Consider the following 27,704-nt stretch of genomic DNA (forward strand, 5'->3'; position numbering starts at 1 on the left):
GCCTCCTGGGGCACCTGCACCCCTTGGCTCTGGCCCTTCCTCCACGCCCGCCCAGCACCTTCAGACGTCTCCCAGGTTCTGACTCCTGTTGTGGCCTCTCCCGTTGCAGAGCACAGGCTCCGGATGCGCAGGCTCAGCGGCCATGGCTCACGGGCCCAGTTGCTCCGCGGCATGTGGGATCTTCCCGGACCGGAGCACGAACCCGTGTCCCCTGCATGGGCAGGCGGACTCTCAACCACTGCGCCACCAGGGAAGCCCTTCTTCACTTGCTTTTAAAGTGTTCTTCTTGGACTTCCCTGGTGGCGCAGTGGTTCAATCCGCCTGCCAATGCAGGGGACATGGGTTCGAGCCCTGATCCGGGAAGATCTCACATGCCATGGAGCAGCTAAGCCCGTGCACCATAACTACTGAGCCTGTGCTCTGGAGCCCGTGAGCCGCAACTACTGAGCCCACGAGCCACAACTAATGAAGCCTGCATGCCTAGAGCCCGTGCTCCGCAACGAGAGAAGCCACCGCAATGAGAAGCCCGTGCACCGCGACAAAGAGTAGTCCCTGCTCGCCGTAACTAGAGAAAGCCCGCGTGCAGCAATGAAGACCCAATGCAGCCAAAAATAAATAAATAGATAGATAGATAGATAGATAGATAGATAGATAAATAAAATGTTCTTCTTGCACCCAGAACAAATGGTCAGCAACAAGTGTTTACTTCTTGACTAAGTAAACATGTCATTCCGGTGCCTTAACATTTATTGAGTATCCAGAGACTCATTATGGCCAGAACTACTGGGAAGCAATTTGAGATCTCCTAATTGCACAAGTAAGGGAAGCTCATCAATTTTGAAGTTGTCTGCTTTGACCTTTGCTATTAAACTGCGAGGCCTGAGATCCTGATTATCCTCAGAGCGCTAAACCTTAGAACCAGCCCATTAAAAAGTTGTTTAATTAAAATGGGGAATATTTTAAATGTTTTGTTTTTATTTTTAAGGGCTTAAGAACTAACGTTCTGCATTTTTCTGCACTCTGATTTTTTAAAAGATGTAATCAAATGACAATTCAAACTAATCAAATGCTGCTTTAACATTTGTAATAGTAAAACCACAGACCCAAATTATACTTTTATATTTTATGGGCAAAGCCCTTATTTTACTGAACCCTTCACTGAATTTTCATCATAATGTATGTATCCATGTTTGTATTACCATCCTGCTGTGTGTTAAAAGTGTCACAGATCGGGACTTCCCTGGTGGCACAGTGGTTGAGAATCCACCTGCCAATGGTGGGCACACGGGCTCGAGCCCTGGTCTGGGAAGATCCCACATGCCACAGAGCAACTAAGCCCGTGCGCCACAACTACTGAGCCTGTGCTCTAGAGCCCGCAAGCCACAACTACTGAGCCTGTGAGCCACAGCTACTGAAGCCCGTGATCCTAGAGCACGTGCTCTGCAACGAGAGAAGCCACCGCAATGAGAAGCCCGCACACCACAACGAAGAGTAGCCCCCGCTCGCGGCAACTAGAGAAAGCCTGCGCAGCAACTAAGACCCAACATGGCCAAAAATAAACAAATAAATAAAAACTTAAAAAAAAAAAGTGTCAAAGATTAAATATCAAAGACACTTTATTTTTTTATGAAAGCAGAAGGACGGGTTACATTGAAAGTTTTGATGTACATCATGGAAATTTTGGGTGGTACCCCCTGGAACTCCTCCCTTTGGGCCCAAAACTGCTCTTAAGGGAAAGTTATTGTTTCCTGTTACTTCTCATGGTTTGTAAACATATCACATCTAAGCGCCATGGAACATGGGCGGTGTGTACCTGGTTTCAGGTTGTATTCCCGCCACGCAAGTCAGGCCTGGGGATGCAGATAGTTGCTAAATAGTGAATACGGGTATTTGGTCCAGTCCCCATGGCAATCCAAGGGAACATATACCCTGACTTTCCCTTCATCATCTGAGCAGGCACACCCTGGGCTGTTTTCATCAACCGTAAATCTGGTGCTTCAAGAATTAATATGTCAGTGTCACAGCTCTGAAAGTAGATGCTCTGTATGGCGCGGGGAATGCCTTGTCTCCTCAGTGTTGGCTAGTGTTGGGGAAAGCACGCTTGACCATATCCCAGCTGGGTGCCCACTCCCCTCCCCCCAGCCCCGTACACGAAATGCATAAGCTTTGGGGGTAGGAGCCCAGTTCCCAGGGGTCTTTTCCCCCACAGGTGTTTTTGATCGATGCTGATGGTCAAAGACCCCCAGTAGCTCCTAGGAGGTTTCATCTTTTCCGAAACGGAGAGTTCTTATTTAGCCCACTGTCTCAAGAAAGTGCTGCGAGAATCAAGTGTTAACCCAAAGCACTTAGAGAATGTCCATTCGAACGAGTCTTCTTCTGTGGAACTGCAGTGTTTCCTTGGTCAGGAATCCCCACTATTAAGGGCAACTGGCCACATGACCCCCCACCCCCCACCCCGCGCTCACAGTCCGTAGCTGGTAACCCTCTGACTTCCTCTTTATGGATCCAGCATTCTGGTTTCCTGAGCTGAAGCACATTTCACCCATACTGGACTAAGTGCTTTCATTTTTTTTTCTTATTTTCTTTATTATTATTCCATGGAATTAGAAGTTAGAATTATAAGACTTCATTTTGAAATGTAGAATTAAGATGGGAAATACTAAGGAAATAATTTTACATAAAACAATACATAGTTATTTTAATAAAGTTAAAAGAAAATCTCTGGCTTAATACTGTAATTTTCCTATAAAACCAGTGTAAGTTTTAAATTAGTACTTTGGAATTACATTATAGTAAAAGCCACATAGTTCATAAATACGGACAAATTATTAAACTTTGCTACCATAATTACTTAGCATACCCTTACATTCAATTTGAAAATTTTTCGTTGGATAACTAAAGTGATATTTCTTATGGAAAAATTGGAAAAATATTTTAAAAAACAAATTGAAAGAAAATAACTTGGAATCTTTCTACTCAGAGCTGGCCACTGTTAACATTTCATGTATACATATAGATAGACTGATATATGGGATTATTTTTCTATGCACTCTAGAGTATACACGTTTTAGGTTTTCTTTGGGTTTTTTTTTTTTAACCCTAAATTGATGCTATTGTGTATGCTGTTTTGAATCTGTATCAGGATGTATTTCACTTCTAGTAACAGAAGCCCTAACTTAACACGTTTAAGCACTAGTAACGTACATTACCTCATGAAATGAGAAGTCCAGAGACAAGAAGGCCTGCAGGACAGTTCACTGATCCCACCAGGTTCTCAAGGTCAAGGACCTGGGTGCTTTCCATTCTCTTTGCCTGCCACTAACATGGTCAGCTTCATATTAAGGTTGTTACCCTCACAGCCATAAAATTGTCACCTTGAACATCTGGGGCAACATGCTTCCTTGTTCACATCTAGTGGAGGGAGAAAAAGCCTGAGCCCCAGCCGTGGGATGGAGATCCTGCCCATTGATCTGATGAACTAACCTAGCTGTGGCCACCCCAGACCAATGACAGTCCCCAGGTATATGCTGTAGGCTGACTGGCTTAAGCCTTGTTTCCTCTCTTAGTCACTAGCAGGAGGGATTGGATAACCTTCACCCCCAGCTGGGGTCAGTTCTCACACCACAGTGCTGCTGTCAAAGGGTGGAATGTGGAGTAGACGTCGGAAGTCAGCCCCAACGTAGTAACCTAAAGTTATCACTGAATATTTTATGAACAAATATAAGGGTCATCTTAAAGGATCTCTTAGCTTGCTTCTCATCATTACATTCAGACTGTGGTCTAATTTGTTCTGATTCTCAAAATTTTGTCCTTCCTCCTCCTTTTGTTTACACACTGCTTGGTACCTACTTCATTATCTTTAAAACTTGTTCTTCTTCTTAAGCATTACAACAGAATCATTAATACATTACATTACAGTCTTCTTAATACATTGCAATCAGAATCATTACAATCACCAGAATTTTGAATTTGATGAATGTTTTTAGATATTTTAGTTTTCTTTAAGAAAATCTGTTTCTTTTGTAGGAATGCCCTGTTCAGAAAGAGATGGATAGGAAAAAAGAATAAGGTCTTCTGGGGAATTGATCCTCATTAATCTAATGTTCTCTAAAGTTTGGGCATTTTTGTGGTGTTCTTTTTGGCAATAGATAGGTTTTTCTTCATGACTTTTGACTTTACTACTGAAATTTAAAAGCAAAAATGAGCTTAAATCTATAAATTATAACAGATGTAAACTTTAATATTTCTATTCTTTATGTACTTTTTAATTTTCAATACCCTTGAAACAACGTCATAAATAATACAGAGAATTAATGGACTTTTTGGAGAATAATTCTGAGGAATAATAGGCATATTTGAAATTAGTATGGCAAAAATCAGATGTTAAAGAAATAAGTTATGATATATTCAGTTTTTAAATTGTACTATTAAATGTGTAACTTCATGTGTAATAAATATTCATGTTTAATTTTAGGTGCCAGTGTAACATATACTAAAATAAAATGGAACAATTTCTATGGTTCTATAAAGGAATCTATAAAGGAATCATAAATAATTATAGTAAAGCTCTTTTGAAATATTTTTATGGGACTAAAAATTGAAAACTTCTTAATAGGGAAATTTTCCTAAATGAGAAATGAGGTAAGTTAGTCGTAGAGACCTCAAAATGTAATATATCCTGAGGGAACCCTGAATAAGCAGTAACTTCTTAAGATAATCTTATAAAATGTCTGAAAATCAAGAGGTTTTGAAAAAGGTTTTAGGAGGTAGCAGGAAGAAAAAGTTTTATTATGCTAAAATTTCTTATGGGAAGTTATTTATTTTACATGTTTTTTTTTAACATCTTTATTTGAGTATAAATGCTTTATGATGTTGTGTTAGTTTCTGCTGTATAACAAAGTTAATCAGCTATATGCATATACATGTCCCCATATGCCCTCCCTCTTCCGTCTCCCTCCCACCCTCGTTATCCCACACCTCCAGGTGGTCACAAGCACTGAGCTGATCTCCCTGTGCTATGCAGCTGCTGCCACTAGCTATCTATTTTACATTTGGTAGTGTATATATGTCCATGCCGCTCTCTCACTTCAACCCAGTTAACCCTGCCCCCTCTCCATGTCCTCAACTTCATTCTCCATGTCTGTGTCTTTATTCCTGTCCTGCCCTTACGTTCATCGGAACCATTTTTTTAGATTCCATATATATGTGTGTTAGCATACAGTATTTGTTTTTCTCTTTGTGGCTTACTTCACTCAGTATGACAGACTCTGGGTCCATCCACCTCACTACAAATAACTCAATTTCGTTTCTTTCTAGGGGCTGAGTAATATTCCATTGTATATATGTGCCACATCTTCTTTATCCATTTCATCTGTTGATGGACGCTTAGGTTGCTTCTGTGTCCTGGCTGTTGTAAATAGTGTTGCAGTGAACATTGTGGTACATGACTCTTTTTGACTCTTTTTTATGGTTTTCTCAGGGTATATGCCCAGTAGTGGGATTGCTGGGTCATATGGTAGTTCTATTTTTAGTTTCTTAAGGAACCTCCATACTGTTCTCCATAGTGGCTGTATCAATTTACATTCCCACCAACAGTGCAAGAGTGTTCCCTTTTCTCCACACCCTCTCCAGCATTTATTATTTCTAGATTTTTTGATGATGGCCATTCTGACTGGTGTGAAGTGATACCTCATTGTGGTTTTGATTTGCATTTCTCTAATGATTAGTGATGCTGAACATCTTTTCTTGTGTTTGTTGGCCATCTGTATATCTTCTTTGGAGAAATGTCAATTTAGGTCTTCTGCCCATTTTTGGATTGGGTTGTCTGTTTCTTTGATATTGAGCTGCATGAGCTGCTTGTATATTTTGGAGATTAATCCTTTGTCACTTGCTTCGTTTGCAAATATTCTCTCCCATTCTGAGGGTTGTCCTTTCGTCTTTTTTTATGGTTTCCTTTGTTGTGCAAAAGCTTTTCAGTTTCATTAGGTCCTATTTGTTTATTTTAGTTTTTGTTTCCATTTCTCTAGGAGGTGGGTCAAAAGGGATCTTGCTGTGATTTATGTCATAGAGTGTTCTGCCTATGATTTCCTCTAAGAGTTTTATAGTCTCTGGCCTTACATTTCGGTCTTTAATCCATTTTGAGTGTATTTTTGTGTATGGTGGTAGGAAGTGATATAATTTCATTCTTTTACATGTAGCTGTCCAGTTTTCCCAACACCACTTATTGAAGAGGGTGTCTTTTCTCCATTGTATACTCTTGCCTCCTTTATCAAACATAAGGTGACCATATGTGCATGGGTTTATCTCTGGGCTTTCTATCCTGTTCCATTGATCTGTATTTCTGTTTTTGTGCCAGTACCATACTGTCTTGATTACTGTAGCTTTGTAGTATAGTCTGAAGTCAGGGAGCCTGATTCCTCCAGCTCTGTTTTTCGTTCTCAAGATTGCTATGGCTATTCGGGGTCTTTTGTGTTTCCAGTTCTGTGAAAATGCCATTGGTAACTTGATAGGTATTGCATTGAATCTGTAGATTGCTTTGGGTAGCATAGTCATTTTCACAGTGTTGATTCTTCCAACCCAAGAACATGGTATATCTCTCCATCTGTCTGTATCATCTTTAATTTCTTTCATCAGTGTCTTATAGTTTTCTGCATACAGGTCTTTTGTCTCCTTCATAGGTAGGTTCGGTATTTTATGCTTTTTGTTGCAATGGTAAATGGGAGTGTTTCCTTAATTTCTGTTTCAAATTTTTCATAATTAGTGTATAGGAATGCAAAAGATTTCTGTGCATTAATGTTGTATCCTGCTACTCTACCAAATTCATTGATTAGCTCTAGTAGTTTTCTGGTAGCATCTTTAGGATTATCTGTGTATAGTATCATGTCATCTGCAAACAGTGACAGTTTTACTTCTTTTCCGATTTGGATTCCTTTTATTTCTTTTTCATCTCTGATTGCTGTGGCTAAAACTTCCAAAACTATGTTGAAAAATAGTGGTGAGAGTGGGCAACCTTGTCTTGTTCCTGATCTTAGAGGAAGTGGTTTCAATTTTTCACCATTGAAAGTGATGTTGGCTGTGGGTTTGTCGTATATGGCCTTTATTATGTTGAGGTAGGTTCCCTCCATGCCTACTTTCCGGAGAGTTTTTATCATAAATGGGTGTTGAATTTTTTCAAAAGCTTTTTCTCCATCTATTGAGATGATCATATGGTTTCTATCCTTCGATTTGTTAATATGGTGTATCACATTGATTGATTTGTGTATATTGAAGAATCCTTGCATTTCTGGGATAAATCCCACTTGATCATGGTGTATGATCCTTTTAATGTGTTGTTGGATTCTGTTTGCTAGTACTTTGTTGAGGATTTTTGCATCTGTGTTCACCAGTGATATTGGCCTATAATTTCTTTTTTTATGACATCTTTGTCTGGTTTTGGTATAATGGTGATGATGGCCTTGTAGAATGAGTTTGGCAGTGTTCCTCCCTCTGCTATATTTTGGAAGAGTTTCAGAAGGATAGGTGTTACTCTTCTCTAAATGTTTGGTAGAATTCACCTGTGAAGCCATCTGGTCCTGGGCTTTGGTTTGTTGGAAGATTTTTAATCACAGTTTCAATTTCAGTGCTTGTGATTGGTCTGCTTATATTTTCTATTTCTTCCTGGTTCAGTCTCAGAAGGCTGTGCTTTTCTAAGAATTTGTCCATTTCTTCCAGGTTGTCCATTTTATTGGCATAGAGTTGCTTGTAGTAATCTCTCCTTTGTATTTCTTCAGTGTCAGTTGTTACTTCTCCTTTTTCATTTCTAATTCTGTTGATTTGAGTCTTCTCCCTTTTTTTCTTGATGAGTCTGGCTAAAGGTTTATCAATTTTGCTTATCTTCTCAAAGAACAAGCTTTTAGTTTTATTGATCTTTGCTATCATTTACTTCATTTCTTTTTCATTTATTTCTGATCTGATCTTTATGATTTTTTTTCCTTCTGCTATCTTTGGAGGTTTTTTGTTCTTCTTTCTTTAATTGCTTTAGGTGTAAGGTTAGGTTGTTTATTTGAGATTTTTCTTGTTTCTTGAGGTAGGATTGTATTGCTATAAACTTCCCTCTTAGAACTGCTTTTGCTGCATCCCATAGGTTTTGGATCTTTGTGTTTTCATTGTCATTTGTTTCTAGGTAGTTTTTGATTTCCTCTTTGATTTCTTCAGTGATCTCTTGGTTATTTAGTAGTGTATTGTTTAGCCTCCATGTGTTTGTATTTTTTACAGTTTTTTTCCTGTAATTGATATCTAGTCTCATAGCATTGTGGTCGGAAAAGATACTTGATACAATTTCAATTTTCTTAAATTTACCAAGGCTTGATTTGTGACCCAAGATATGGTCTATCCTGGACAGTGTTCCATGAGCACTTGAGAAGAAAGTGTATTCTATTGTTTTTGGATGGAATGTCCTAAAAATTTCAATTAAGTCCATCTTGTTTAATGTGTCATTTAAAGCTTGTGTTTCCTTATTTTCATTTTGGATGATCTGTCCATTGGTGGATGTGGGCTGTTAAAGTCCCTGACTATTATTGTGTTACTGTTGATTTCCCCTTTTATGGCTGTTAGCATTTGCCTTATGTATTGAGGTGCTCCTATGTTGGGTGCATAAATATTTACAATTGTTATATCTTCTTCTTGGATTGATCCCTTGATCATTATGTAGTGTTCTTCTTTGTCTCTTGTAATAGTCTTTATCTTAAAGTCTATTTTGCCTGATATGAGAATTGCTTCTCCAGCTTTCTTTTGATTTCCATTTGCATAGAATATCTTTTTCCCTCCCCTAACTTTCAGTCGGTATGTGTCCCTAGGTCTGAAGTGGGTCTCTTGTAGACAGCATATGTACAGGTCTTGTTTTTGTATCCATTCAGCCAGTCTGTGTCTTTTGGTTGGAGTATTTAATCTATTTACATTTAAGGTAATTATCAATATGTAGGTTCCTATTACCATTTTTTAACTGTTTTGGGTTTGTTATTGTAGGTCTTTTCCTTCTCTTGTGTTTCCTTCCTTTAGCATTTGTTGTAAAGCTGGTTTGGTGGTGCTGAGTTCTCTTTAATTTTTGCTTATCTGTAAAGGTTTTAATTTCTCCATCGAATGTGAATGACATCCTTGCTGGGTGGAGTAATCTTGGTTGTAGGTTTTTCCCTTTCATCACTTTAAATATGTCCTGCCACTCCCTTCTGGCTTGCAGAGTTTCTGCTGAAAAATCAGCTGTTAACCTTATGTTATTTGTTGCTTTTCCCTTGCTGCTTTTAATACTTTTTCTTTGTATTTAATTTTTGATAGTTTGATTAATATGTGTCTCAGCTTGTTTCTCTTTGGGTTTATCCTGTATGGGACTTTGTGCTTCCTGGACTCGATTGACTGTTTCCTTTCCCGTGTTAGGGAAGTTTTCGACTCTAATCTCTTCAAATATTTTCTCAGTCCCTTTCTTTTTCTCTTCTTCTTCTGGGACCCCTATTATTCGAATGTTGGTTGTTTAATGTCCCAGAGGGTCTGAGACTGTCCTCAGTTCTCTTCATTCTTTTTTCCTTATTCTGCTTCCTGGCAGTTATTCCCACCATTTTAGCTTCCAGCTCACTTCTCCGTTCTTCTGCCTCAGTTGTTCTGTTATTGATTCCTTCTAGAGTATTTTTAATTTCAGTAGTTGTGTTGTTCATCACTGTTTGTTTGCTCTTTAGTTCTTCTAGATCCTTGCTAAATGTTTCTCGTGTTTTCTCCATTCTGTTTCTGAGCTTTTGGATCATCTTTACTATCATCACTCTGAATTCTTTTTCAGGTAGGTTGCCTGTTTCATCTTCATTTATTTGGTCTTGTAGGTTTTTATCTTGCTCCTTCATCTGTAACATATTTTTTTGTTCTTTCATTTTTTTTTTTTTGATGGGTGGTGCTATATTCCTGTCTTACTGGTTGTTTGGCCTGAGACGTCCAGCAGTGGAGTTTGCAGGCAGTTGGATAGAGCTGGATCTTGGTGCTGAGAGGAGGACCTCTGGGCAGCCTCACTCCGATTGATATTCCCTGGGGTCTGAGGTTCTCTGTTAGTCCAGCAGTTTGGACTTGGAGCTCCCACCACAGAAGCTTGGGCCCGACCTCTGGCCTGGGAACCAAGATCCCACAAGCATGTGGCAGGCGAAGTAATGGTCCCCCAAAGACACGGACATCCAGATCCCTGGAACCACCTGGCTGGTGTGTGGCAATGGGGACCCGGAGCTGCCGGAGGGGCAGAGTGGCGGACTGGTGTCCTCAGGGTCAGAGCCGGGCCATCTGTGCCGCCCACACCGCCCAGCGCTCCAGGGACTCCGCCTGGGCTTGACAGGCATCTGCGTCCCAGATTCACATCCGAGGTCACGGATTTACATCAGTGACCCCAGTTTTACGTCTGAGACACCGAATTTACATCTGAGGCCCCGGTTTTACATCCTGCGTGTTTTTTTATGTTACTAGAATAGAGATCTTAGTTTAGCTGACTCTAGAAGGGCTATGACTATCTAGCATTAAAAATGAACAAATAAAACTGTTCATCCATAGAGTGACGCAGTTGTGGGCTCCAGGGTCCCAGGAGTTTCCTAGTGTTTTGAGCATGAGAGTGTAGGCTGAATGACATTTTGGTGCTCAGAATGTGTCTGACCCTCAAAGTGCACTTCACCGGCCAAGGAGAAGATCACTTACCTTTGTTTTTTTTGTTTTTGATTTTTAGCAGGTTCTACCTTGCAACCTCCTTAACTAGTAAAAAGAATATAGAACTATAACATGAGCAAAGGATACTGGGACACCCATTTACTGAAAGATTATTTGGATTTATGGAATTTGTGTCTTTGCTGTTCTTCTTCTTCTTCTTTTAAGTAAGTAAGGGCGACAGTCTGTGTATGGTATGGTTGGCAGAGCACCAGTCTACATGTGAGAAGACCTAGTCCTCCCTCTGGTATTGTTACCTTGCTGTTTTACCTTGGAAAAACAACTTAACCTCTCTGATCCTCTGTTTTCTCATTTTTTAAGAGAAGGAGGGTGGGCCAAATGTGTCTCAGAGATTCCTTTACACAGTAGAATTGGAATATATGAGAAGGGTTCAGGGATGATCACCTAGACTGTTGGTCAGCACCTGAGGTTGTGGAGAGATAGCAGAGGTGGAGAATATGCAGCCCTGGGGTTAGTAATTATGGGGAAATTGAGTTGAAGAGGTCAGCACTGTGCCCACTAACAAATTTTCTTCTACCCGTTAGTCTATAAATAGATGTACAGAATCTCTAATGAGGCTCCCTGGGAGTGGAGAAATCACAATAAATTTCATCACCCCGGGTCCAGGGTTTGGCGGTCCAGTGTGATCACAGAGCCCTGCCTGAAAGAAAAAGGCCAGCTCTTCCAGAGTTTCTTCTAACCTGTCTTGTTACGAATTCCCAGAGGAACCTTTGAGTTGCAACAAACTCTGGATGTGTATGTTCCAAAAGGCCATCTTCTGCACAGGGTTGGTACGGACGTGGTGCCTGGGGCTCCCAGGCCCCTGGCAGAAGCCAGCACAGCATTGGACCTCAGCAGGCTCAGCCGGCACCTCTTTCCTCAGGTCGGCCTGGGGATTTGTTTTTGTCCTTCCAGATCTTTTTTTAACCTTTAAAACAAGAACAACAACAACAGTAACAACTCTGGACATTGCCTTATGGTCGGCCTGGTAAATTAATCTGTCTTACAAGTACGAAGCTCCATGGACCGGCCTTGACACTGTCTCTTTTCTTCCCTGACGCAGAGCCATCACGCTGGAGAACCAGCTGGTGATCCTGGCAGCGACGGCCAGCGACGCAGGGGCTTACTACGTGCAGGCCGTCAACGAGAGGAACGGGGAGAACAAGACCAGCCCGCTCATTCACCTGAGCGTAGCAGGTGAGTGCCCAAATCCCACGTGGTCGTTGTGAAAGCAGTGAATTCTGGATTTAATTAATAACCACCATCTCAAGGGGCATTTTGCAATAAATCTTACCTCTCTGGGTTAGTGGTTATGGTTCAGTATTGATCCAATGTCTATAGTTGCTTTCTTTGAACTGATAGGCAGAAAATGTGAATCTGACCAGTCATTCTAAATACAGGATCTTATTTGTTTGGGGGAATTTAAAATAACATTTTTGCTTTTGTACTCTGTTAATGTGTATGGTTTTTAACAACAACAAAACATCTTTTGGCTTATAAGGAGTTGTGTCCATGAAACTTGAGACTAGATTAGGCCACAGGTTATGTTCTTTTACTTTAATTAAAAAAAAAATCCTTGAGAAAATATATATATACTAAGTTGTGTTAAAATTAGGAGTATATCTTAAGAGTAACTAAAAGCCCGGATCATGAAGAAAATACACACACATCACAGTTAAATGTTCAGTTGATTTAAGGATGTTTTGGTTTAGGCAACTTAGTTTAAATATTTGGCCTTTGAAAGAAGGCTCCAGAAATTCTACTAGGAAGAGTTGATTGCCGTAGAAGGGGGAAATGACCAGAAGCAAGAACTCGGAGCTAAAAGAGAGCAAAAGGTGCATCTCAGAGATGCCACCAAATGTCTGCAGCGTGCAGCTTCATGGTATGAAATGCAGTGATTATGCTGTTGAGAAAATACAGTTGGGAAATGGTCATGGTAGATTTCAAAATATTATGATCATGTCATACAAGAGTGAGTTAAGTGGATTTGTCTGTATAGTGGTAGATGTCATGTTCTTAAAAACCACCTTGAAAGAATGGCTTTCCCCTTCGGGTAGTTTGAAAAGTTTTGTTTCATAGGTGGGATAGACCATAGTGTTTGCTTCTCCTGGTCCTTGAGGGATACAGTTGCTTTAGGCCTAATAGAGTTTACTGGGTTAACAGCACCACGGTCAGGAGACGGTGGGCATTAACTGCGTGTGCTCCCACATGCCCCGCACCTGCCCGGCAAGTGCTCCTAGGTGGCCACCACCCTGCCACCAGCTCCTAATTTCTAGGAGTTGAGTCCTCAGCCCCAGACCACGGGCGGTACAGATCTGGCCATCAGCGGGGCCTTTGCGGTACTTCAGAGAGTTGTGTCCACTGATTAGGTGTAGGGCTCACACAGTCCAGTGCATGTTGTACTGCTGTTTGAAGGACCTATGAATCAAGAATCATAGTAGAAAAAGAATGTGATTTATGGAGATTTTTCAGTATTAATAATAAAAGATGGAAATTTTGTTATTAAATATATTGTGATAATTTTAATGACTTCCAACTTTTATAATTAGAGCCATTTATTCTGTTTAGCAAATCTGATTCAGCACTCAGTTGTAATATACATACGAGGATAATAATAGGTCAAATTGGTGGAATTCTGAGTCAGAAACACAAAAATTGACCTTAGTCTATTAGAAGAGGGGGAAAAAATTCCACAAATATTCTGGTTAACTTGATGCTAACATCGCGAAGGTATGAAATAGTCTGCACCTGGTAGTTTCCTACATGCCTACTCTACAAAGCCAGTAGAAAATAAAACGAATACAGTGAATTTGTAAGTTGCCGTACGAACGCCGTGCCATGCGTTAGATAATTGGAATATGTAAATGTTTTAATAATTTCAGCATCTAACCAAGAAGCATCTTGGAAGCAGCTCATAAATATTATAATTAACTGCGTTGCCTTTCTTTCCCTTGCGTGGTTTCATCGGCACCGGGTGAAACGTGTAGAAGGTGAGACATGAAGAGGCTGATGGCGCGCACGGCTTACTTTAACCCTTAGGAGAAAACCTGCATTCTGTCCCCGTCTGTGTTCTCTGCTTTCTATGGGGCCCAGGTAAAACGCGACAAGTAAGGAGGTTGAGGGAACGGCCTTACTTTACTCCTTGGGTGAACCTCGCTGTTGATGTGTTAGATTTACCTAAAATTCAAAGGGCGCCCAATCCTGCATTTTCTCACTGAAATTCTATTTTGAAAACCTCTAAAGATCAGAAGTCTTGATAAATCTGCAGAAGACCCCAGAATCGATTGTTTATTTATTTTAAATAGTCTCTTTTTTTAAACTTTATTTATTGATTTTTGGCTGCGTTGGGTCTTTGTTGCTGTGCACAGGCTTTCTCTAGTTGCGGCGAGCGGGGGCTGCTCTTTGTTGCGGTGCGCGGGCTTCTCATTGCGGTGGCTTCTCTTGTTGTGGAGCACGGGCTCTAGGGCGCAGGCTCAGTAATTGTGGCGCACGGGCTTAGTTGCTCCGCGACGTGTGGGACCTTCCTGGACCAGGGATCGAACCCTGGCAGGCGGATTCTTAACCACTGTGCCACCAGGGAAGTCCCTGTTTGTTTATTTTCATTTTTATTTACTTATGTTTTCATCTTTTTGGCCATGCTACTCGGTTTGTGGGATGTTAGTTCCTCCACCAGGGATTGAACCCTTGCACCCTGTAGTGGAAGCTCGAATCCTAACCACCGGACTGCTAGGGAATTCCCCAGAATTAATTGTTTAAATTTGCTCCTTTCTGGACTGCAACGAATGCTATAAGGGGGGAAACTGCAGTTCAGGACTTCCCTGCCGGCGCCGTGTGAGGCTGTGAAATAGGGAGGGTGCACAACCCCACCAGATTTATTACGAAGTTAGATACTCTCAGGACCTATCCACGCAGGTAGTAAGATGCAGTGTGTTCTGCAGGCTTAGACATCTTTTTTTTTCCTAATGTAGGCTTTGTAAAAACACCAAACAAGATTGATGAAAAATTTTAAAAACTTGCCAGCCAGCAATTCTGAAGAATCTAAAGATATTACAGCCAATTATCATTTAACGATGATAAATTTTCCCTTGGCATCAGGAGAATAAAGTAGGGAACATTTCTGTAGTGAATACGATCAAGGTGGTAGGGTACTGGAAATTAAATTCCTGGTGGATTGCACTGTAATTAATTTAGAAGTGGAAAGTGCTGTCCGGCCCACCTCTTGTTTGCAGTCGTCGTAATAAACTGTTCCTCCTGCAGGGACAGCCTAGTGTCGAGGTGGAGTAGCACCCAGGGCCAAACATCAAAGTGCGTGATGCGCTGTCCCGCAGCTGACGGGAGGAGATGACAGATTTTCCCAATCACCTGTGTACTTGAGAGTTCAAAACCTCACCACCTTTTCAGTTGCTGAATATTCTGGCTGCACTTGAAGCTTATGGGAAACAAAAGATAAAGACGGTTGAGATAAAAATAAATAAAATTTTTAAAATGCATGACAATTAGAAGTGAAATGCAGCCCCGCCATGGTACCGCCTGCCGTTTTGTGCATTATTATCCCTTAACTTCCCCCCCCACCCCCGCCCTTTTATATGGTTAAGAGGGTAAGTTACAGCATGTTCTGCACAGGTATTTCCTGTCGGCAAGGAGAGGACTTCTCTGAGCTATCCGTTCTCCTGCTCCCAATGAAAGCTTGCCACCATCGCGGGGGTGGATTCACTTTGAAGTTTTAATGTGACGTGAAGCCAGCAGATGTTAAGGCCATAGGTGGGACTGCTGAAGCACCCTGCATGAATTTTTCATCGCTGGCTCCCGTGGCTCAGCTGCACACCAGAAAAAGAATGGGATGAACTCGCCTGAGAGTACACATTTCCATTCTGAGGTCAAACTCAGGGAAGCTCTATGCACCTGCCAACCTGGTTTTGGTTTTCACTTTAAAGCTTTTACATTGAGTTAACTTGTGTGGATCAGGTCTTCCGAACTGAATTAATATGTAAATGAGAGTTTCCTTTTGAAGATGAGAAGAATTCTGTACAGGGATTAACTAATTATTGTTTAAATGCCATTGTACATACCTTAGACACATCATCAGCTCTGGCCCAATCTTCGGAATGTCCAGCGTAATGAGATTCTCTGCTGGAGATGAAGCTTGAATTAGAAAAGAAATGACTGCTCAAATGTCTGCTCCTCAAACAACATTTGCAGATGGGGTATCACTTCAACTGATCCTCCTTCAGGCTGGCAAACTTTTGCTTTCAATTCTGACGACCACTTAACATTCTTTTGTCCTCTATAATTCTAATTTAACTGCAGACCTCATGTATGGTTAGTAGTTGAAAGTGAATTCCTGAGAATAATGTCTAGGAACAGTCGTCCAAGAGGACTGCCCTGTAAAACATGGCTTTTGTGTGCCCGGATAAAATTCTGTCTTATTTTCTTCATGCTTATAACATTATAGGGAGAGAAGGGCCAGGCATAAGCCTTTCAGTTGTTCTCTGACATGAATTGGATGGCCAAAGCCGTAGGAACGGTTTGAAATGTTATTAAAGAGCAATCCTGAGGCAGTGTCTATATTACAAATGACCGATTTCAGATCCAGCTATGGCTTTATAGGGTAAGTGGTGCTTTACTGCCAGAATTTTCAGAAACATAAACAGAAGTGTACTTTGCGTAGAATGATGAGTTTAATCGTTTAGCATGTGTTGACCTGCTAAGTAGGGTATGTAATGAAGCGTAAGACGTGCTCTGCCCAGACCTCCCGGAGCTGGTTGTGGAAGGAGCTAAGTCTAGGCTGTGGTCTCTGAAGCCTTTTTATAGGCACGCCATCAGTAAGGAGGCCTTGACCTTCACCCCTGGTATACGCATACCGAGCTGTTTATAAAGTGTGAGTGTTTAGCTATCACACAAAAAGGTGAAATAAACAGTACTTGTTAATCATGAGAGTTTCATCCTGTCTTTAGTTCATGTCTCACAGCACAGCACACAGCTTGTGAATGAAAATCCATACTTTACTTGGTCTTCCTGATAGTTTTTCTCTGCACAAGTTCTTCCAGCATCTGATTACAGAGGACCGTTTGTCCTGGAACGTGGTTGATAAAGAGCACAGGTGTCAGTGTTGCCATTTGTGTCTGTGTCGCTCATTTGTGCTGGACTTGTGAGTAACTCACATCTGTGATTTCTTCCCAGGTGTACTTCTGTATCCAGTTATCTACCCTGTGAGAGTTAGTTTAGTCAAAACTAAGTACACAAATACGTAAATCCACCTACCGGGCAAACGTGAAACCACAGCCCATTGGAAAGTTCTGAAAGCAAACAGATGCAGGAAGGCATCCTATGTACCTTGAAAATGAGGATTTTTAGATGTCCCTTGGGGCAGCTTGCGTGCACAGTGTGACGGAGCCATCCCACCGATAGACCCCATCTGCATTAGGGATTTGTTTTCTTCTCATGGTTTCAGTTCAAAGACAGAAATGAAAATGCCAGTCCTAATAGTTTGTTTCCGAACCCAGTGTATGTATAAATGGTGGTGAATGAGGTTCAGAAGAAGAGTACAGCTGGGGATTCTCAACCAGACTTGAGAAAAAAAGGACAAAGTGATTAAAAAATAATGAGGCCCTAATTCTCTTCCCACCTCCACAAGACAAAACTGGGTTATTTTTGTTTTCTACTCATGTTCTTTCCATGGAATTCCCATCTCTCCTCATCCCAGTCTGTCTTTCTTTTCCCCTCTGTGACTTATTTCAGCCTGATTTCACCCTTGGTAAATCTTAGGGCATCGGGTTAAACCATGAATTGTGATTTGCCCTCAACTTTTGACCACATTTGAGATGCCCAACGTCCTCACTCTCCCAAAGCAACACTCTTCAGATCGGGCTATGAGTACCCCTCAGGGTGCACACAGGTCTCCAAGAGGGTGAGCAGGCATGTATAATTCTCAGGACATCTGTTTCCAGGTGATTTCTTATACGCTTTCTAAAATCAGATCATCCTGGGAATTTCCTGGCGATCCAGCGGTTAGGACTTGACGCTCTCACTGCCGAGGTCCAGGTTCAATCCCAGGTTGGGGAACTAAGATCCTGCAAGCTGCAGCGAGGCCAAAAATAATAATAATAAACTAAAAAGTTAAAGAAATTAAAATCAGATCATCCTGAGGATGCCTGTGTGGCAGGGGGCTCCTCTCTTATGGTCACAGGTCACATCCATCCCGAATCTTTAGTACAGGCATTATCTGAGGCTCCAAACTTCCAGGTGCCAAACAAAGGGATAATTCTAAATATCAGTGTCAGAGCTGGGAAAGTGAAGTGCTCTAGTAACTGGGAAATAAATCATTTTATAAATCGGGAGTTTTCAATTCCCTGCTGTCTACCAAATGAGGCAACGCCCAAATGCATTGTCAGCTGACATTTTATTACAGATAATTTCTGGTGATTGATTGCTAAGTGATAGAAAGTCCCCTTGCTCTTAGGAGAAGAAGACATTTCCAGCCCACCTGCAGTTTGGAGCCACTGACTAACTCCACTCAATGTGGAGTAGAAGGGAGTGTGTCACCTCCAGGCCGTGTGTTTAAGAGCCAGCAAGTCACCTTCATGCTCTGCCTTCCCCCTGGGGCCCACAGTGGCCGGGCCACGCATGGAGATGGTAGGCCGCCAGGTAGAAGCTGCCCAGAGGCTGAATTAGTGCATGGAAAGAACAGCCCTGGAGAATCAGCCCGGCTGAAAGGGACTCAATATAAGTGGGAAATAAAACTTGGTGTGCTAAGCACTGAGATTTCAGGGTTTATTTGTTATTGGAACAGAAAGTGGTCTATCCTAACTAATAAATCACCTGTGACTTTTGGTATACTCAGAGGTGTTTAAACAATTATGAGCAAAATTTCCCAGCAGTTATTTCTACAAAAAAGAAAAGTAGGATTAGAATTAGGGTAGACTTTGCATTCGTCTCATGGAGAGATGCATTTCCAGTGATTTTTTTTCTTTTATATATAATATTCATGAAAATTTGTTATACATGTATTTATCTTTTACAGACTGCAAATAATAATTGTAGCAATAACTCAATCCAAGTAGGTTTTTTTTTTTTTTAACCCCAGCCCAGAGTCATATGGTTGCTGGGAATTTTTAATTTATATACATATTTTTTTCAGAGGCTATGATAGGGTGATCAATAAAATACTTCGAATCCTTAAATATAGTAAATTAAGATAAAATTCTGTGGGAGGAGTAGAATGGAAATACCAGTTCCGGAAGAAAAATAGAAATGATGTAAACTTTCTGATATTAAAAATGAGTGCTTGTTCATGTATTGTTTAAATGGGTGATGCGGGTACCAAATCCTTAGACCTACTCTATCAAATATTTAGGTTCCTTTGGACACATATAAAAGAACGCTGCAGTAGTTTATATGACTAAAATGTACTAGAATATTAAAATACACTGGAAGTTGTATTCTTTGCAGTTCTTCAAATCTGTGTGGAAAACCTTTATATGTCACCTTGAACTGTGGAAGTGATAGTTTTAGGTGATATAAGAGCAAAGCTGTTCTAAGCTATATCAGATTTGATGAGAATTTACAAATAAGCTGTTAAGTGATTCCCCAAGGGCATAGGTAGAGGAAGGGCACTGGTGCTCTTTGAGCTGGTGACAGGCGTTCATGTGCACCTTCCTTCTACCTTAGCCCTGTGCCTTAATGACCAACCTGTTTCAGAGCTGAGGGCACCAAGGCCCTAAGTTAGGTTAGTGATGGAGATCCCAAGAATAGTAAACGGGGAGCTGAGAATTCAGGTCAAGGTTTATTTGCCTCCCAAACCCCCTCGTTTCTCCTGGAAGGAGGCTGGGTGAGCCCTTGGTGCCAATATGTGTACAGCTGAGGGAAGCCCAAGGAAAAGGCCAAACTCGGGAAGAGTAGCCGTCCCCCGAGTCAGCCCTCCTTTTGCGCTGGAGATTCTCCATCAAGAGCTCTTACACACCCGGCCTCAGAGGAGCTTGGCTGTGCTTTAAAAAGCGAGAGCTTCTGTTTTGATGCCAGAACTCAACTTTCATAATTTCTCCAGACCACCTCTCCTCCTGCCCCTGTGTTAACCATACCAATTTAAACGATTATATTCAGATATTTAAACACAGGACTCTCTTAATTGTGGCGGTTTTAGAACCGTAAATAGAAGTGACCCTAACGACGTTTACCCTTGGCTCTGGGTCCAGTCTTCAGCCACATCCTGAATTTAGGTGCCTGAGAATTTAAGATCATTTCACTCTAGGCTCATGATATGGAAGCGTAACATTTCAAACCCCATATGGAGAGGGACTCAACATTTTAACTTACTCATGCAGTGAGTATCTTCCTAGCTCTGATCACTTTGGATATTACGTTCACTGAAGTACTTTGTCTGATTTCTCTGACACTATAATTGATATGGAAAGATAAGAAATATTTACAGGGCACAGACAAAGGGGATAGAAAACCGAATTTTCCTTACAATCATTTTATGAACTTTAACATCTATTCTTTTTACATCTTGTTTGGGGAAACCTCAAGCAAAGTAATGGTTATCGGCTGAGATGAGAGCACAGAACTAGCTGTTAGTTGTAAATACGATTTTCTCAGTCATTGAATACAAGTGACGCACACTTCCCAGTACTCTTTCCTTTTATGAACGAGTTCAATGTTCTGAATCTGTTAATTCAGAGACATCTGGTTAGCTTCTCTTCCTTAAGAGTTTTTGAGGTTTTCGAACTCCAGCTTGTAGATTATTTTAGTGCAGAATTGTTTTCAATCTTTAAAATCATGTTGAAAGTCCTCAATCTGCTTTGTGTATGCAGCCTAACATTTGGTCACCTTCTGATAACGGCTCAGATCTACCTTTACCACTTAGTCATAATGTTTTATTACTGATCACAATAAATGATGTTCTAGAAGGCTCTTATAGAAGGCAATTACAGCACATAAGTAAAATTGGAGATCTTTGCACGGTAGCTGAGGATATTAAATCAAGCCTTAAGAAAATTGTTTAAAGTATTGTTAAAGTGAAAGTCCACTTAGCTCCTGTGAAGACCATTACCAGATCCAGAGTGCTGGATTCCCCACTTTTCCAAGAACACTTTGATTCTGAGATGTAGAGGAGGGGGATAAGGGAGGGTGGGAAGGAGACACAAGAGGGAAGAGATATGGGGATATATGTATATGTATAGCTGATTCACTTTGTTATACAGCAGAAACTAACACACCATTGTAAAGCAATTATACTCCAATAAAGATGTTAAAAAAAGATGGAATTTATATCAGAAATAATAGAAGCCAGGAATTTATCTTAAGATGTAGACTCTCTGTGCTCCGATCAGTGAGTTCTTAGCAATGGTCTCTGCCTGTGAGCCTCTGTTATTTCAGGTGACTATTCTGCTTATACCCTCTTACCTTTTGTGATCTTCAGAAATATCCTCCTGGGCACAAAATCAGTTCCCACACTCAGAGCCTGGTGCAGCTCTATACGTGGCAAAGCAGGTCGTCAGAGAGCGTAAGAAATGTGACTTCTGATTGTCAGTGTAACTTGCTGTTGGCCCAGGAGTATCTGGCAAGTGTAGCTTCTTAAGGTGGATTCTGAGGACTCTTATTTTGCATAGTTTTATAAAATCATAAAAAAGTGAGCTGGGGATTTTCTGGTTCACCTTAGTCATAGACATGAACGACCCTCTGGCGAGTCTGAAGGCCGCACTGTGTGATTTTCCAAGGGAACAAGATACAAGCAAAAACCCAGAAGTACATAAACTCTAGTGAAAGACTTGAAAGAACGGCTATTTTTTCATTTTGGTCCCCAACTTGGACTTCGGAGTAGGAGTTAGAACTTGAAAAGAAATGTCGGTGGCGGCAGCGCGTTCAGCTGACCCCGTGGAGCGGGTTGGTCGTTTGTTTGCCTGTTTTACTGATAATGGAGTTTGTTGAGCTGCATCCCATCTGGTATTAAGTGTCCCACACTATGCTTCTCCTTTCACTTTCCTTGAAAGATTGTTGCACACGCTAGTATATCTCCCTGTCAGTGTGTCACTCCATGGCTATATTAATTCAGACAGGGCTGAATCGCACAAAGATTTACTCTCATTTGGGAAGGTTTCCAGCACAAATGTGCTCCAGGAGTCAGCCTTCTGCCTTTCCATTCCTTACGACTTTGGGACGCACACTGATTAGTCAGAATGACTTATGTAGAAAAACCATACAAAGAGGTTGACCTTTGGTTATTAGCTCATTTAAGAGAGTTTCAGGGGTTTCACATGTCTTTGGTCTACTCAGGAAGACCAAATCGAATAGAGAAAACGGCCTCAGAAAAAATTTGTGCAGAAATATTACTATCATAAAGAAATATAAAATGAATAGGAAATATTTAGAGCCTTTCATTTCTTTGTTCATTTGAGTTACAACATTTAAAAAAATTATGACAGAAAGCATGTTCTTGATGAAAATCAAGGCAACAGTTCTGCTTCCCTGAACTCTGTACTGGCATTGAGATTAGCTGGATCGTATCCACCTCTGAAGTCTGCACCCGAAGGACTGGATATGAAACCATTGTGCCCCCACTGGCTTCTGTGTTAGTTGGTTGGTACCACTACCATGTGGGCATGGTGGTCATTAAGTATTTTGAATATCACCCTAGCCTGGAAGAACACTCAAGGACGCATAGAAAAGTAGCCTTATCATCATTATGGGAACAGCTTGCATGCTTCTCTGTTCTGGGGTCACCCCTACACCATTTCTGTGTTCATCCCTGTACATCTGAGGAAAAGCAGTCAGAAGTGCTGCAGGGTCGTTTCCTTTGACTTTTAGGGTCTTCGTGTCTCATTTTTGTTCCAAAATGTATAACCCCCCCACTTAAAAAAATTCAGATTTCCTTTCTGGTATTTTGTTCAGAAACACTGAGCATCTCATATCTACCAGACGTTGTGCTTGACACTGAGGAGACTAAATGAATGAGACACATGGTTCTTGCCTTTCCTGAGCTTGCTTTTTCTTGAGGAGAGGCAGATCCATGAACAAATGACAAGAATACAGTGTGTTAAATGCCACATGAAATGGACTTCGGTAGAAAATGTGGAAGCACAGGCGAGGGAGCAATTAGTTTTGCTTCCGAGGTCAGAAGAGCATTGTTAGCAGAACTTTCACCTCCCCTTTCATGTATGGAGAGATGCGACACCAGTGAGATAATTAAGAGGAGATTTGGCGTAGGACGGTGCTCGGTGTGACTGAGGACCATTGTAACTTCTGTCCTGTTGTCTGGTCCCCTGGTCTCCGCTTTGAGTGTCGCCCAGCAAGTCGGCATCTCCTACAACCTCATCTCTTTATGTGTACTGTCTTATCTCCACCAGAACGGAAGTTCCACGAGGCCAGGGATTTTTGTCTGTTTTCCCACGCAGCTAGAAGGATACATGAAAAGTACTAGGGACTCCGTAGGATACATGAAAAGTACTAGGGACTCCGTAAAGACTCATTCAGTGAATGAATGAAGCAATTAGGAACCAAATGCATTGCTTTTTTTCCCGTCTTCATTCTTCGCCCTGTGCAATGGGCCACTATTTGTACTCTCCTTTCCTTCATCTCTCCCCACCTTTGGCTTCTCAGGTACCTTCTCACTGACTGTGTTCTTGTTCTCCCTCCAGCTCCTTTTCTTTGGGTGTTTCTAGCTCTTTTTGGTTCTTCTTACCCCCACGTGTGAGGACTCTCCATTGTCTAGTCCTTGGGTGCAATGTTTTATTTGTTTTTCTGCTGTTTACTTCTCCTTGGAGGACTCATTGATTCTGTGACTGTAAGTATCACCTTTGGTCAAATGTTCTCTCCAGACATTTCTCGGTGTTCAGTCCTTGCGAAGTGGAAAGTTGGATGAATCATTTCAAGTCCACTGTGACTCTAAAATCCTGATTATCTTCTAAGTTTTTAACTTCTTTGCCTGATTTAGCAAAGATGCCCTAAAATGGGAGCCTTGCCCCTGTGCATCTCTTCAATTATTGACTTTTCTCTGTTTAGTGACTTTGTTTGGTTCACTGGTCTCCGGCTTCCCTCTGTGTCTGTCTCTCCCTCATCCAAGAGATTATGCAGCTCCTGGTGACAGGGGACAAAGCTTGCCCGTCTGACCCAGTGATCGGGACGTCGGGCCCTGAGAACAGAATCCGTGGTGTTGCTGGACATTTTCACTTGGAAATTAAATTAGCCTGTGTGCTTGTACTCCCTGCCCCAAGGCAGGTTCTTCTTCTCAATTCCATACAAAGTCATCTCACTGCCTTTCTGTGTTCCCAGCTCTCACCCATCCCAAAACATGTACTAAGTCCCGGATTCTTCCGGAATGTTCATCCCTCCATCATCCGTTATTTCCTTCACTCAACATATACTTATTGAGCACTTGGTAAGTGCCAGCACTGTGCTGGGCATTGAGAATACACTGATGGTCAAGGCAGACCGGTTTCTGCCGTCAGAGCCTACTTTGGTGGGACGAGAAGACAAGCAAGCACTTTTAACATGGGGAAGTTGGGGAATGGATGTCTTCCCACACACCCTGAGTTTCTGCCACTTCCATTTCTAATCCTTCGCCTGCTATAAAAATAGGGGTGGTAAAGATGAAGTTAATATATTGCAAAATGTGTGTTGAAACAACACTTTAAAAAAATAATTTTATTTATTTATTTATCTTTGGCTGCATTGGGTCTTCGTTGCTGTGCGCAGGCTTTCTCTAGTTGCAGCGAGCGGGGGGTTACTCTTCGTTGGGGTGCACGGGCTTCTCATCGTGGTGGTTTCTCTTGTTGCGGAGCACAGGCTCCAGTAGTTGCAGGATGCGGGCTCAGTGGTTGTGGCTCGCGGGCTCTAGAGCGCAGGCTCAGTAGTTGTGGCGCACGGGCTTAGTTGCTCCGTGGCATGTGGGATCTTCCCAGACCAGAGCTCGAACCTGTGTCCCCTGCATTGGCAGGTGGATTCTTAACCACTGCACCACCAGGGAAGTCTCTGAAGCAACTTTTGAAAAGAGTTCACAATGGTTCTTATTTATATGACTATTAGTGTGAGCTTTTATAGAGAAAATATGGAAAATTTTCAAGAGATGGATTATGTCGGAAATAAATACAACAAGTCAGTGAAATTATAGCCTTCAAGCCATAGGCGTCATTATTCTCATGAGTGGGGCCCTTCTGCGGGCAAAACTGACTGAGCCGTGTGAAATAATGCAGTGCTCGTTTTCTGCGAGCCCCGTATGTCAGACGGTAATTTTAAAAACGAGTTGCTTTACCAATGGACTATTAAAATAAGTTCTTCATCTCTAAGCCATTCAATATGTGATTTGTAGAAATTGATTTCCTCACAACTTACGTATAAGTTATATACATAACTTATATACATAAAGTAACTTAGATATATAAGTTAAGACTCTTGTATTAGCGCAGGCTGCCATAACAAGATACCACAGACAAGGCAGCTTAAATAACTTTTATTTTCTCATAGTTCTGGAGGCTGGAACTCCAAGAGCCAGGTGCCAGAGGTTGCTTTCTGGTGAGACCTCTCTCCCTGCTTGCAGAGGGCCGTGTTCTCTGTGTCCTCTGGGCACCCATGGGGAGAGCGGGAAAGGGAGGAGAGTAGAGAGAGAAAGGGATGGAGAGATGGCTGGCGTCTTTTCCTTCTCTAATAAAACACCAGTCCTGTCAAATTGAGGCCCAACCTTATTACCTCATTGAACCTTAATTACCTCCTTAGAGGCTCTGTCTACAAATCCAGTCACAAGGGGGTTAGGGCTTCCACATGTGGATTTTAGGGGGACACAGTTCAGTCCGTAACCACTCCCCATTCCTTCCTCCTCTGTGGCTCTTTTCCTAGGGTATTACTCTAGATCAGAAGTCCAAACCAGCCATTCGTGGGATATGTTTACTCCTTGACTGCGTTGCCTTTAGCCTGCACAATACCTTAAAAGTACATGAGCCGTATTTAAAAGTGGAGGGACACTTTTCTGGCTTCAAAACCTATTTGACGAATTGGCCACCTCCCCAGCTTGAACAGTTTGTTTAGTTGAGCGCACCCTCCTGAGGCAGAGGCTCTAGCCTTCCTGTGGAGCACACTGATCTTTGTTTTGGGAAAACATTCACTGTGGAATGTTAAATTGTTGCAGATTTAGAGCTGTGTGAGGGGCAGGTGTTTTAGAGGAGAGATTAAGGTTCTTCGTTCTTGAGGTAATTGGGTGTTTGTGTTGACGGCCCTCTTCTTTGGAGAGAAATGTTTCTGAATCTTATGTTGGTTCTTTCGCATTAGCTGCTGAGCCAGGAGCATTTGCGCTGTGGCCTATGAGCCAGTAGGAGTTTCTGTGATGATGGGGATCTTCTCTGTTTGAACTGTACAGTGTGGTGGCCAGTACCTGCATGGGGCTATTGAGTACTTGAAATGTGACTAGTGTGATCGAGAAAGTGGATTTTTAATTTTATTAATTTCAATTTATTTTAATTTTAGTACCCCATGTGTCCAGAGACTACCATATTAAACAGGACAGTTCTGTACGAATGCCTAACACTCTGTGTACAAAAAGAATTGCCGTTGAAACTACCCACATGACCCATCTTTGATCTCTGTGTGCTCCTGGACTTGTCTAGAAGTGGTGAGGGCTGGTCATGACCAGTAAGACTTTGACTCCAGGCCCCGTTGTTCGTATGAGCGGGATACATACCTAAGGTTCAGTTACCGAAGGTCTGTGGCTGTGCAGCAGTTCATAGGGGGAGAATTTCCTTTAGCAAATGTAATTGGTCAGTCATTCCTTTGGGGCAGCTGCACTGCACATCTCCAGGGTCTATAATAATCTATAGTAATGGTGCCCGAAAGACGTGCTCAACGCAAGGCCTGCGTGGTGTACACGGCAAATGCTAATGACCATTCCACAGTGATTTATAGAATATCTCTTATGCACCAAGCCTTGTGCTAGGCAATGGACAGTTAGGGAAGCCAAGGATGAGAGGGTCATCTCATTAAATAAGTGATTAAAACAAGCATGTGAGCCATGATAGAGAGAAGCACAGGTCACTATGGAAACCCCAGGGTGGGGCACCCAGCCACGTCTGGGGGCACTGGGAAGGTTTTTCCTGAGGGTCTGATGCTGAACTGAGACCTACATGTTGAATAAGACTTAGATGGCTGAAGAGCTGGGGAGGAGGCCGCCCTGAGGGGGGAACAGCAGCGCCTGGAGTCAGCAGACGCTGCTCTGTTCACAGACTGAATATAGCAACTTCCAAGACAAGAGCAAGGCTCTGCCCTGGCAGAGGCCCAGATGGGACGGTTCAGGAAATGTGAACAGCCTTTTAGAAACCAGGAGATCCCATGTAAATACTGAAGGGCTGGTGGCACGGGACGCACATCCCCCTCAGGACCACGGTGAGCTGAAGCTAAGTAGCGGTTGCTAACGCCCCGTGTGCCTTTACTCCCCTGGCCAGGGTCCCAACTGCCCCGGACTGTGGCCCCAACAAGGACACCAGCCAGGTGCCATTTATTATAGTGTTTGCCCTGTTCCCTTTCTTATAGCAGAGAAATCTTTTGCTATGCCCAGTCTCTACCAAAAAGAAGTGAATGAAAGGCAGACAGAGAAGTTGGAGAGCATCTCACACTGCTCAGTGAAGTCGTTTTTGCTGCCTGGTCCCTGCAGGCATTAGTTGGGCAAAGGCACATCCCCTCTGCTCACCACTAACAGATGGGGTTAATCTAGATCCGGGATCTTCAGCTCAGGGTTCAGTTACTCCAGGGACCCTCAGAGGTGGATGCTTTTCGGGGAATCAGTTTCTACCCCCAAACGCACACACGTGCTGTCTCCTGGACTGATCTGCCTGAGGAGCGTCAGCAATAGAGGGGCAGACCCTTCACCTTCCTTTCTCAGTTGCAAAAGGAAAGCATCCCTCCCGCCAAACGCTAATAACCTTTCTTTGGTGCCTTGCTCTGGACTATCAAGCCCTCCACCTGCCAGACAAAGGATCGTTTCAAACATTGGGGTCAGTGCTGAGAAAGTGGATGACTTTAATAACTGG

At 42.1% G+C, this 27,704-nt stretch overlaps 1 protein-coding gene across 1 annotated transcript in view; it reads left to right on the top strand.

The window, feature by feature from the left end:
* The window catches only part of SDK1 (sidekick cell adhesion molecule 1), a 581,111-nt gene that overhangs the window by 219,522 nt on the left and 333,885 nt on the right, over positions 1 to 27,704 (top strand). The window contains exon 5 of the mRNA XM_060285242.1: positions 11,762 to 11,895. Coding sequence (XP_060141225.1) covers positions 11,762 to 11,895 — 134 coding nt within the window. The remainder of the gene's footprint in view (positions 1 to 11,761; positions 11,896 to 27,704) is intronic.

This window comes from Globicephala melas, chromosome 15 (genome assembly GCF_963455315.2).
Source record: "Globicephala melas chromosome 15, mGloMel1.2, whole genome shotgun sequence".
NCBI lineage: Eukaryota > Metazoa > Chordata > Mammalia > Artiodactyla > Delphinidae > Globicephala > Globicephala melas.